Raw genomic sequence first — 13,224 nt, 5'->3', positions numbered from 1 at the left:
AGCCATCGCTTGGGATCATGGTTCCCCCAATTTCTTTTTGGGTCTAAAGTTAAAGAAAAACAATACTTGGATATATATGCTTGTCGTATTTAAACATATGTAAATGAAAGTTTTTTTTTAAAACTACTAGCTGATTACCAAACAAATTTTCCTCAGAAATGACTCCTTTCCCTATTTTTATAAAATCTTTAGTATTTTGTAATTCTGTAAACCCATGAATTATTACATCTTATTATGGATGGAAGTTTTTATGATATGAATCAGTTTATTACAATTATGGTAAAATTCAATATGATTTGATATGGTTTTATTCATTGTTTTCCCCTACAATTTCTGACGGTAAACATTAACCAAGTTACTGTTCAATACTTTATAGAATGTCCAAGTGATGTAGTAGTACCAGATTTGTCAGGGACTGATGTTGTTTGTTCTATACCATCGTCATGTAGTGGGATACAGTGTTGTATTAATACTCCTTTACTGGATACATCTATTGAGACTTTACTGTTGATAGAGGACTGCAGAAACACTCTCAGGTTACAGATAGGACAGAGGAAGATTAGTATTAAACTGAGTCAACTTTCATATGATATGGAGAATACATTCAGTCTGTATGGAGTCATCAATATTATGTAAGAATGATTCTGGATTCTATGCTTATTTTTTTTTAATTCTTGTCCTGTTATTCATGTTTAACGGTTCATAGAAAATATTTTTGTCACACACAAGTACTTGTTCTACAAAACTAGTTTTAAAAATCTAAAATTAAGCATAAAACATGGTTCAATCCATCTTCGTTATATTGGTATTTCATTATACCCCCCTCCTTGCAAAGTGGGGGTATGTAGTGTTAGGGGTGTCTGTCCATCCATCGTTCCATCCATACTTCATTCACTTACATAGGAGGGACCCATCTCATTTCTCCTTCTTCACAAATGAATGGAATATTGGGACATGGAGGGGTACCCATATCCGTTACTACTACTGCATGACTGAGTCTTCCACTGAATCTTTACTATGTATTCCCATTGTACACCTCATAGTTAAGATTTTGATCCAAATTAATATAATGGTTATACGATGTATGTTATCAAATTTGGGAATGGTGGTATAAAGTTAGTGAGCATTGCTCACAGTTTTTTCTAGTTAGTATTTAGTTTCTTTTTTTTTAACCATATTTAAAAATAAAGCTCATTTTTACCTGTTTGATATTCACAGTTGCCTCACTGTGACAGTACTTTAATTCATGGATACCAGTTTTCGTGGATTAGGGAAGAAAAGTTCATGGATTCTTCATTCATGGTTTTCAGTATAGACATCAATGGTATTCTTCTTTTTGTTGGGAATCAAATTTTGTGGTTTGCCCTACCCACAAAAATTGGTACCCCAGGAACAATAGTACTTTCACAGTATTAGCTTTTGTAAGTTCATTGCCACAACATGAAGTCTGTTATTGCTGTTATCTCACCATGTGCTGGACTTTACACACCAATTTACTACCATATGCTCAATGACATATATAAACTTTTCAGTTATAAGATAGAAAAGCTGAGTTTGGAAAAAGCATACCAGCTGACTGTGAACTTGTCTGTGTGTTATGAAGTTGGTGGTCCGTGCCATCTTAATGTTCAGGTTCTTAACAATACAATACTGAACCAGACAATCTGTGACGTAGCAGGTGGTTTCCTCAACAGTAGTAAGTTAAATACAGATAAATTGATTTAAAACTACACTTTTGAAATAATTTGCCTTAAGTAGTTACAGATTAAAATATAGAAACTGGTACACATTAATACAGAAGAAAATGTAGAAACTGGATACACATTAATACAGAAGATAATGTAGAAACTGGATACACATTAATACAGAAGATAATGTAGAAACTGGGTACACATTAATACAGAAGAAAATGTAGAAACTAGGTACACATTAATACAGAAGAAAATGTAGAAACTGGATACACATTAATACAGAAGATAATGTAGAAACTGGGTACACATTAATACAGAAGAAAATGTAGAAACTAGGTACATATTAATACGGAAGAAAATGTAGAAACTGGATACACATTAATACAGAAGATAATGTAGAAAATGGGTACACATTAATACAGAAGAAAATGTAGAAACTAGGTACACATTAATACAGAAGAAATTATAGAAACTGGGTACACATTAATACAGAAGATAATGTAGAAACTGGATACACATTAATACAGAAGATAATGTAGAAACTGGGTACACATTAATACAGAAGAAAATGTAGAAACTAGGTACACATAAATACAGAAGAAATTATAGAAACTGGGTACACATTAATACAGAAGATAATGTAGAAACTGGATACACATTAATACAGAAGAAAATATAGAAACTGGGTACACATTAATACAGAAGATAATGTAGAAATTTGGTACACATTAATACAGAAGATAATGTAGAAACTTGGTACACATTAATACAGAAGAAAATATAGAAACTGGGTACACATTAATACAGAAGATAATGTAGAAATTTGGTACACAATAATACAGAAGAAAATGTAGAAATTTGGTACACATTAATACAGAAGAAATTATAGAAACTGGGTACACATTAATACAGAAGATAATGTAGAAACTGGGTACACATTAGTACAGAAGAAAATATAGAAACTGGGTACACATTAATACAGAAGAAATTATAGAAACTGGGTACACATTAATATAGAAGATAATGTAGAAACTGGGTACACATTAATACAGAAGAAAATGTAGAAATTTGGTACACATTAGTACAGGAGAACCATGGTGGTATGTTTCTAATCATAGCATACAAATAGATACATTTAAGTTGATGTTACCTGTTTTCAATCTACAAGTGTTAAATAATTGCCAAAAAAAAACAAAAAAAAAAAACCCAAAAAACACCAATAAACCCAAATGATTTGTTTCAAAATGAGATATTTTGATTCTCATTTTAGGGTTAAGATTATTACATCATTTGTTTTTAACAGAATTCTCCTTGTCAAGCTGGCTTATAGATCGAGGCCTGACAACATCATCTCCTGTGTCATATATCACTGCTAATGACCTGATTATTGAACTTGGACTTAATGACTACATGGGAGCAACTGATAGATGTGATCTTAGCCAACATCCATACAACCCTGTTGTCAAAGGATGGAATAATGGTACTGTATACTTACTGTGCATTAAGTAGTAAAACAATATTCTACAGACAGCAGTTTGATATCATGATTCATGTGACTTTAATCTGTCATTACATGGGATAACAAAACTCCTTATCACTTAATTAATTTTTTTTGTTTTTTACCCTATAGATATATGTATATTGCTATTGGCAGTCAGCAATCAATCAGAAATCTATTTAGACATGAGATAAGAACATATCCTACTTAAACATTGAAAATATTAGGTATTTTCCCTTGAAATGATTATTTCTGTTAATTGCATATTTTTTTTTCTGACATACAGGCTATGCAATTAATGGGAATCCACTGTATATGTTCTGTTGAAACATAAATGTTTTGTTTGTTTGTGGAATTGTTGTGGCCACTTCTTATCTGGATAAATCAAATTTTATAAATAAAAACATGCTGTTGTTAATGTTACAGAATGTACCAATATGACATCTGCTGGATTAGACTTAACTGGTTCCATAGCTTGTCACATCCCGTCATCCTGTAGCTCTGTATCATGTTGTGTTGGAGTGTCAGAGATCAGGAGATCTCTCTACACTGCTGTAGACCTGAACACATGTCAATATACACTTACTGTCACTATAGAGGAATTACAACATGATATACCTTTACTTAACTATAAATGGGGTAAGAATGTCATGTTAATAAAAAAAAAAAAATGTTGGTATTCACATCATGTTGTCTGTGTTATGAATTTCGAATGTGAATTTTTTAGTTATCATGTTAAGGAGGTAGACCTAGGATAGGGGATATAACTCTTTAAATCAGAGATATGTTTGTATTATATTCAATTTCTCCAAAGCCTACCAAGCCTTCATTTGAAACAGAATGAAATCAGTCCAGTTTTCTTTGATGCTTACATGAGATTGATGTAAAATGCTGAATACCAACGTTCAATGATTTGTAAAAGTTTTGTCCCTAAACCAAGGTCTACCTCCTTAAAATGTAGAGAACTACAACTTTAAAAAGTACAGTCTTTAGTAAAGTTCATACTTCAGATATGAAAAGACAAATAGTTGTCTGTATCCTCCCAATCAGCCATTCTCTCCTGTGGCATGAAATTAAACTTTTGCAAATTTTAAAACTATCATCTGGATTACTTAATTCAGATCCAGACTTTTGGACACAAGAAGAATGTGTTTATTTTGCATTTATAAATAAATTATTACTATTGTGTTAATTTGCATAAGAGACATTCAAAGATGATATGTTTATTGTTATGATGGGTAAGTTCAGTAAATATAACAAATCCTCAAAGCTAAAGTATTTTAAAAAAATTTGAAAATTACATAATTTATTTGCTGGATGTGAGCTTTTCTTGGAAAACAAACTTTTTAATTCAAGTGTTCCCCATAAACCTGAGACAAATATTCAAAAAGAAAATTCAGCATTTGAAAGCCATTTTTTATGTTGGATACATAGGCCATTATTTTTACAAAAACTGTATGCAAGGAAATTAGTTAACATTTTAACTATTAAATATTCAAAAAGGCTTCCCAGAAAGTGCATTACAATTTTCACAAATTGTTAGCTGGTGTAAGGGAACCTACCTCTTTCAGTATTTCAGTGAATTTTTATTTTGGTAAATTATCATATTGTCCAGTTTACCCGCAACAGTAGCCACTCTACACTAAACATAGAATTCTATAATATTAATGTTAACCCGAATAGAACAGAATTTAATGGTTACATAATCTAACCTGTTTCAATTTGTTCTTACAGGAACTAAAGAGAAAGTACAGCTTCATGGAGTATTTGTTATAGAGTATGTTGCATTTTCCACAGCTTTCCAAATGATATAATTTGATTTTTATTTTTAAAGTTATCTCTTATACTAAGTATACTGTTGATTTTACTAATGAAAAACTTGAAATGTTTGGTCCTGGTCTCTTTGACATATTCACCACACCTATTTTACTTATATTTAACACATGACTATACTTATTTACAGCTAGAAGTTTCATGTTAGATAGTTAAATAAATAGATAAATAAATAAATAAATAAATAGTTAAATAAATCATTTTGATCAGATGCACCACAAGTTTTCAATACGATAACAATCAACATTATTTATGTGTATTGTACAAAGAGCTCTGTATGATCTTACTGTATGCATACTTCAGTATTGTATAATATTACTTCAGCTGATTAGAAAGTTAATATGAAGACAAATATGAGGGTATATTCTGTTCTTTTCAATGTCTAGTATTTTCTTTGATTTCTTTATAGATTTGCTGTACATAACATTGCATCTTCAAGTAAATTTACAGTGGATATTGACATTAGTGTATGTTTTGAGTCGGGTAAAACACCATGTGATCACAAGTACAATGTTATGAAGACTTCAGACATTTTGTTTGCCTCTTGTGATGAAGTACAGAATATGATGCCATTTAAAGGTTGGTGAATTAAGACAATTTGAAATGGGAATTCCCCTGAAGCTTATCAGTACTTCTTGTTAATGAGTTTATAGCATATGACTTACCTGTGACATTGTTAACTGATCCGTATAACCCAGAGTACTACTGTTTAACAGTGACTAATAATTGGTTCATATATTTTCCAGAATTGTTTATTTTCTTTATCCATTTCACACAAATTTAGTAAATGAGAAATATTTAGACAAGAGTTCAATTTCTTTTATATTTCATTTTTTACCAACCTGAATAGGATGAATTTAATTTCTAATATTTAAAAAACTTTTCGATTGCATTGCATTGCAGTAAAATTCTGAAATCTACATGAATTGATCCCCAATTGTTTTTTATAACAAAATTATATATGGATGACCCTCAGCAGTGTTCTAGCCAGCATTTTTGCTGTCTTTATATCGATGTCAGTAGATACGAGGTCTGCTAATTAATAGACCATAGTATTATAGTGGTCATAATATAAATAGTATACACTTCATAACTTGATTCCATGATACATATTTTATACTGTCGATTCACTTGAATATATCAAGATGGTTTCTTTCTCAGGCATTTCATTTGATTTTTGGAGACCTCAAGAATGTACTGTAGCTGCTGGTACAAACCCAGAGACAGGTGAGTTCAAAATGACATTTTTTAAAAGAGATACTGTGTATTAATTTACACCTATTATTAGCAATCACGACTGAAGTCAAGGGCTATGAATTTTTCAGATTTTCAATATTACTATCTGCTGACATCATTTCTAGGGACATGAAACTGGTGTATTATCCGGTTAAAACTAAAAAAAAATTTGTGATATTTTTATTACTTTGAAAAAAGGTGATTTACTAAAAATGGTAAAAATTTAAATATACATTATGGATTTTTTTGTATAATGTGGGATTTTTATCTAGATCACAAATTTTTTCTGAATTTAATGTACATATACCACACTTGAAAATTTTGGTTACTTTTCTACAGTTTCCATTTGAACTTTTCCAAATTTGAAATGCAATGGGCTTAGTTTAATACTAATTTTGTTTGTACATGTAGTGTCGTATGTGATTACTTAGAATTAAATAACTGGTCAGAACTTTTTTATTCTTAGCATGCCCTTCTGCTGGTAACGGACCAAACTTTGAGTGTTGTCTACCACTTCAGTTTCGATCTGGTCCAAGAAATGTCAGAGTGGTATTCTCTGTAACACAATGTGATGAAGTGCAATACAGTGTAGAAAGAAAAGAATGGACAAAGTCAGGTCTTTCTTTGATATCAGGTGTGGTAATTTATTTTGTATTAAGTAAGATTATTTTTAATTTGTTCATTGTCCTCCTACTAAATATATCAACACTTTAGACTTCAAAGATTGACAAAGTGTACACATTTTAAATGGAAGAAAAAAAATGTGATTTAAAGGAATTATGTTATAGGATATCCTTTTGTATTTAAGAAGTTTTAATCTTCTCTTCACTGCTATGTTATGTATAGCATTGGTAATCATGCCTTCAGATATTGATTGTTTTGCAGGAACAGTCCAGACAGAGCAGTTAGGTGATACTTTCCAGTTTAACTACACTCTAACTAACATGTCCACTTCTATTAAAATAACTGTGTCCATACAAGCTTGTTATCTTGCAAGGCAAGAGTTTTGTGCTGATTTCCAGCTTGCCAAAGATGTTACTTTGTCAAAACCTTGTTCTGGTAGGAGAAGGAAAAGAAGAGAAGCCACCATGTAAGTACCTTGTAGTTTGTTCCTTAAAATTGTGGTAGGAGAAGGAGAAGAAGAGAAGCTGCCATGTAAGTACCCAGTAGTTTGTCCCTTAAAATTCTGATAGAAGGAGAAGAAGAGAAGCTGCCATGTAAGAACCCAGTAGTTTGTCCCTTAAATTTCAATAACTATGCCCTACTTAGCCTCACCGGACGCATTTACACAAAGGGACGCAAAACTGTTAATACATGAAAGGTATGTACCCTTAAGTAATTAAACTGTTATTTCCAAGTGTATATAAATCCAGTGTATCATAATAACCCATCAAATCTCAAAAATACCATCACGATAAGGAGTTTCTTCCAATGTTTACATATCATAACATCACACAATGAGCCTAGAGAAATCTGAATGCAATTATGTCATGATGTTTGTAATGGATGACTTTCGTCTGCATTTTTTACCTTAGAAAAATGTGAATTTCACATGTTCATTATCTAAATAGCCAGATGACAATATCATGAAACGATAGAAGGATAAAAATTCAACATCAGGTAAATTTTTATTTTGTAATTTTTATATTTTTCAATGGTTTTATAGAGTGTTCGCATTTGTGTCCATAAAATCACAAAATAGTGCAAAAGTGGGTCATCAAACTTAGTCAATATGTATTACACTAGGTACCAAAGATTGGAATTCATATATTCAATTTAATGATGAAGGGTACATCTTAGTTCACACAGACAATAACAAAATTCAAAGCTTCATTTAAAAAGTGTGTATAAGTTAATCTCCAAAAACTTTCGAAATTGCGTCCGCCAAGGCTATCATTCTTGCCATCCTTAGATATCACCTTGACAGTGTAACCTTGAAAAGTTGATGCTACTGTCCTTTTGTAACACTTTTATGAAGACTTAAGAAAATCAAGATTTCTTGGAAGTTTTTTTCATAGTTCAAATGTCTTGGTCATAGATTTCAAATTCGAAAGCTGCAAGGATGACACGCTTGACCGTACCTGTTTTTTATGACTGAAGACTTTTATAGGGATGTAGCCTACCTAATTACCAGATAGGTACTAATATTTTATACACAGGCAATGAGTTATGTCTTGTTAACAACAAAGGGTGATTAAGTGTATGTAGCAAACATGTATGTTTTCCAGCAATTTTTGTAATCATGTTAGATGGACTGGTTTATGGTTCAGTAAACTTAAGTTCCAGATACTATGTTATTTGTTTTGACTTTTGTAATAATTTAAGCATGTTTGATTTCAGACCTGATCCTGCTCACTTCATTGAAGGCATGAGAATATTGACCGAAAGAAAAGCATCTGGTGAAGACATTGAAGCATATGTTTCTGAAGTTAAACAATATGAGGTAATATTACTTTCAAAATATTACTTTCAAACCAATAATTAGTATAAAATTCTGCATGTAACATCAACCACATTCTGACTTAATGTACTTGAATTATTTAGATAATTTCAAATGGTTTCATGTATCCATTTCCTTAACTTTAAATGTCTTCTATCATCCTGTATAATGTCTGTTTTCTAGAGCAAAACTTTCCTTATCATTATTATATTATCTTTCTTTAACTTGTTTATTTTTCTTCAATTTTGTGTCTTACATAGTTTTTAGTAGATAGATTAGATTCTGAAATAGACTTATGCTCAAGTCCTTCAAATTAGAGAATATTCTTACAATATTTGATATGAGGAAATTAACAAGCATGAAGCAAAATACATAAATAACAATCACATTAATAGAAAATTTTGATATGCTGTACATCTGTTTCAAGGAGGAACCTCTGATCAGAAGCATTAGAATCAAATATAGAATAAGAACATTGTATACAAGAAGTACTCAAAACCCAAGATTTCAAAATAGGAAGCCTAATGCCATCAGAAGTTATACCAAGTGCAATACAAGGAATAATTAAAGTCTCAGTGTTTTAGGAAATCTGTAATACATGCACTGCAAATTTTGATAGATAAGATGAATAATAATATAATGATATAATTCAGGTTTAGACAAGTCTGACTACTGGGTTGGTAGATGTTTCTCTTCAGGACTTTTATTTACTATTCACAGCATGAACAGAAACTTAGCAATTTGGAAGAGATTGAGATTTCCCCTGATGACAACAAGATAGGACCAAAATCTGCACTCAAGGCTCTTGGAAAGAACAATCCTGCTGCTATTGTAGCATCAGGAGAATTGCCAGTGACTTCGGCACCTGTGGAAGGAGGTAAAAACCGAAACTTTCGTATTAATTTTTCATCTGTAGGAATTTTTATAGAAAGTAAAACTTAATGAAAAAATGATGAGACTATTTGTTACAAGGAGAAGGGGTGATAAAGGCTCACATTGGATAAAATACAACTGAAAATGAATCAAAAAGTGACTAGAACCATAAACAATGAGAAAACATAAAGAATTCTGATAATTTGTGCATTAAAAGGAGAAATTAGAACTGCTTGAAGTTTACAAAAACTCAAGAATTAATGTCAATTTTGTACTTTTTGGTCAAGTTGCAGTCATTTCTTTGGCAAGGAAATGGTATCCACGCCCAAGGAATGACTTTATATTTACTGAATACATTATGTCCAAAAAAAACAACAAAATTTACAATCCTCAGCAATTTTTGTAAAATGATGTATAATTATGGCACCATGAAGATGTAATTACCATAAACTAATACCATATTACACTTTTTTTTCTAATATTTATATAGTTTACTTTGTTCTGCAGAATTTTTATGTTATGACAACTAAGATGATATTTTTGGGCAAAATTTATTGCCTGATGCCCCTTCACCGTTATTTTTATAATTCAGGGCTGTTCTATTAAAAGATATGAAGTACCTGGAGAAGGCATTTTTCTCAACAGGAGTCACTCATAGAAGTTCTGTTGATGTTTTGTATTAAACTTTATATTTTTTCAAGATACCTAAACTCCTATCCATATTCAAAGAATAAAAGTCCCTGGTATGTTTTACTGGAACAGCCCTCACTTATAATCTTAATCACTGATTACTGTAATGTAACAACATACAGTAAGCAGTAATGTCAAGGTCATTATAAAAGTAGGCAAGATGGTTATTGAACTTAATACTACTTCATAAATGTTCATAGTTGTACATTCTACATACATTCATTTTTATAGTTTTGTTTTTAAGGCAACTACATGCTTTCAGGTTTATGGGTCCTCTACATTCCTTATTTAAGGGCTGGGTATTTCCTACAAGCTGTAGCTCCACATTGCCACATTGATTCAATGTAGAAAAGTTCAAATATGCTTATATCAAATAAATGTGTGTGTGTGTGTGTGTGTACTGTTGATGTCAACATTTACATTTACCAGTACCTAATCATTTTAAGTGAAAATACATAAATACATAATAAACATGATTTTTATGTCCTCCCCTCCTTATAACATGTAACATTTGTATGAACTGACTGAATTTGTATAAACAAACAGAGAAACCTGATATCTATTTAAAGGTTCTCAGATATCAACAATGATGGGTGCTACAACAGATATACAAGGAAGAAATAAACAAACATTTGTGGTTGGAAAAGGTTTGAGTAATGCTGGTGTTAAACTCCTTGGGGACAAACTAGCCAACATGACAATAGGAGATCTGTCTGCTATGTTTGATATGAAAAACATTGACCCTATGCTAATATATGAACTAGGTGTTCAGCTTAAAGACTTGGCTAAAGCACTGGTAAGCACTTCAGATATGCAAACATTGTTATAAAACTTATATACATTTGTAAAAAAAAAGATTTGTATTTTCATGTTTAACAGTGATAATACTGCTAAAGAAAACCACTTAAATTAAAGCAAGGAAGCTCTTAGAAAAAGTGTAATGGCAAAGTTTTAATGAAGAATAAGCTCTCCATCTACCAGACACATTGATATCTTTAGGTAAAATTATCAAGTTGAAAGTAGTTCCTCACCGTCTAGCCACAGACTGCTAGCAATGGAGAATTATAATGCCACTATCCACATGTCTATCTTGATATCCATATGCCCTATCTTTATATCCATATGCTCCATTTTTATATCCACATGCCCCATCTTGATATCCATATGCCCATCTTTATATCCATATGTCTATCTTTATATCCATATGCCCCATCTTTATATCCACATGCCTCATCTTTATATCCATATGTCTATCTTTATATCCACATGCCCCATCTTGATATCCATACTCTCCATCTGTATATCCATATGCCCCATCTTTATATCCTATCTTTATATTCATATTCCCCATCACCTTGTTCACAATCAAAAAACCAATACCCTTACCCAAACTTGATAAGAAATATTTTCAGGGATATTTGCCTTAACTCTCAGAGATTTTAAAGGAAAGATTACGATATTGAAACACAAAACTCAGAGAGAATTTTGAAAGACAGGTTTGTTTAACATCTGCTAATTCTGCTAGAACCCTTTTGATATTCAAAGTCAGAGGTCAAGGTCACAGTTGTCATGATTTGTGTTACCATTGTCTGATTATTATTATTTAATAACAAAACAATTCTGTTTAAGGTTTATATATGCAGTTGTATTGTAATGCCTACTTAGATTTAGAAAAGAAAACATGATCATTTAAGGATAACCACAGTATAAGGTGAACTAAAATAACCATATTGATCCTAGAGATTGAAATTAAGTAGCACTCCAGATAATAATCATGCAAAATGTGATTTATGGGTGAAAAGCCTACATATTTTTATATTTGATATTTTGTTTGAATTGCTGTAGTAAATAGAAACTAACATTCAGTTTTTCAAATAATTCGTGTTCTTAGAAGATAAAAAGTATAAAGAACGCACTGTAGAAATCAAAATTAAGGGTAATAAGTCTTTTAATGACTCAAATACAATAGAATTTATTGGATTTTTCAATGTTGATGATGTCCAAGAGCAGGCAGATTTGAATGAATAATTACTTTTCGTAATATAGATCCATAAAAATAACTTAATTACAGGAATAAAAATATGTAGCCTTTTATAGGGTGTATCACATGATTCTTAGAAAGACAGCTACTTAAAAAATGATTGGCTTTGTCATATTAGTAAGTCATGTTGACACATTGAAAATAAAAACAAAGAAAAATATCACAAAACCTGGGAAACACTTTTCTTGTTTAATAAGTAGTCAATATTTTAAAAAGACACAAATAAAAGTAGCCATTTGTTTTTTCACGTTGTAGCTGTCAGAGTTTATAGACAAAATAATGAATGGTGCTGTTTCCAATATCCTGAAAACATTTGACGTTCCAATTAAAGGAGACTTCAGCTTCCCCAAACAACATGTAAATTTTTTTGAAATCAGCCAGACATATTTTCTTGGAGGTTTCATTACAATAACCTTTGGTAAGTGTCACTTCACAAACTATTGCTTCTTGCATTATATTTGTTGTAATTAAGGAGGTAGACCTAAGGTAAGGGACACAATTCTTACATATCACTGATTTAAGAGTTATGTCCCTTACCCTAGGTCAACCTCCTTATGTTACTGTTGATTATAACTTACTATGAAGCTCTTTTTGACTGAAAAGTTGACAACCAGAATTCTGTTATTGTATTCCATTACAGACAATCATGTTTGATCATCATTATGAAGTTTTTCATTAATTTGAAGTGTTTTATTTTGATTCCAGAAGAAATCTTCACCATAATTGTTTAGATTTCCTTCTCTTCAGGGTATTTTTAAGAAGGTTTTATTTGAACATATTGGATTGTATTTACATTTGGATTTTAGAAAATGAGAAATATAAATATTTATAAAGCTATCTCCTACTAAAAGAGTAAATCATGTTGTTGTGATTAATGTTAGTTAAAAAAAAAGGCATGAAAGTTGAACGCAAATAGGTCATG

The 13,224-nt window shown here is 31.1% G+C and overlaps 1 protein-coding gene across 3 annotated transcripts in view; it reads left to right on the top strand.

The window, feature by feature from the left end:
- The window catches only part of LOC148601933 (uncharacterized), a 229,325-nt gene that overhangs the window by 158,805 nt on the left and 57,296 nt on the right, over nt 1-13,224 (top strand). For all 3 annotated transcript variants that reach the window (XM_088554674.1, XM_088554673.1, XM_088554675.1), the window contains 13 exons: nt 377-632; nt 1,533-1,696; nt 2,995-3,171; nt 3,616-3,828; nt 4,924-4,966; nt 5,432-5,601; nt 6,184-6,249; nt 6,725-6,892; nt 7,144-7,348; nt 8,599-8,701; nt 9,419-9,575; nt 10,831-11,057; nt 12,558-12,720. In XM_088554674.1, coding sequence (XP_088410800.1) covers nt 377-632; nt 1,533-1,696; nt 2,995-3,171; nt 3,616-3,828; nt 4,924-4,966; nt 5,432-5,601; nt 6,184-6,249; nt 6,725-6,892; nt 7,144-7,348; nt 8,599-8,701; nt 9,419-9,575; nt 10,831-11,057; nt 12,558-12,720 — 2,112 coding nt within the window. The remainder of the gene's footprint in view (nt 1-376; nt 633-1,532; nt 1,697-2,994; nt 3,172-3,615; nt 3,829-4,923; nt 4,967-5,431; nt 5,602-6,183; nt 6,250-6,724; nt 6,893-7,143; nt 7,349-8,598; nt 8,702-9,418; nt 9,576-10,830; nt 11,058-12,557; nt 12,721-13,224) is intronic.

Source organism: Perna viridis, chromosome 12, assembly GCF_037379345.1.
Source record: "Perna viridis isolate PV_CMFRI_1.1 ecotype Kerala chromosome 12, ASM3737934v1, whole genome shotgun sequence".
Taxonomy (NCBI): Eukaryota; Metazoa; Mollusca; class Bivalvia; order Mytilida; family Mytilidae; genus Perna; species Perna viridis.
This window is presented reverse-complemented; position numbering and strand designations above follow the sequence as displayed.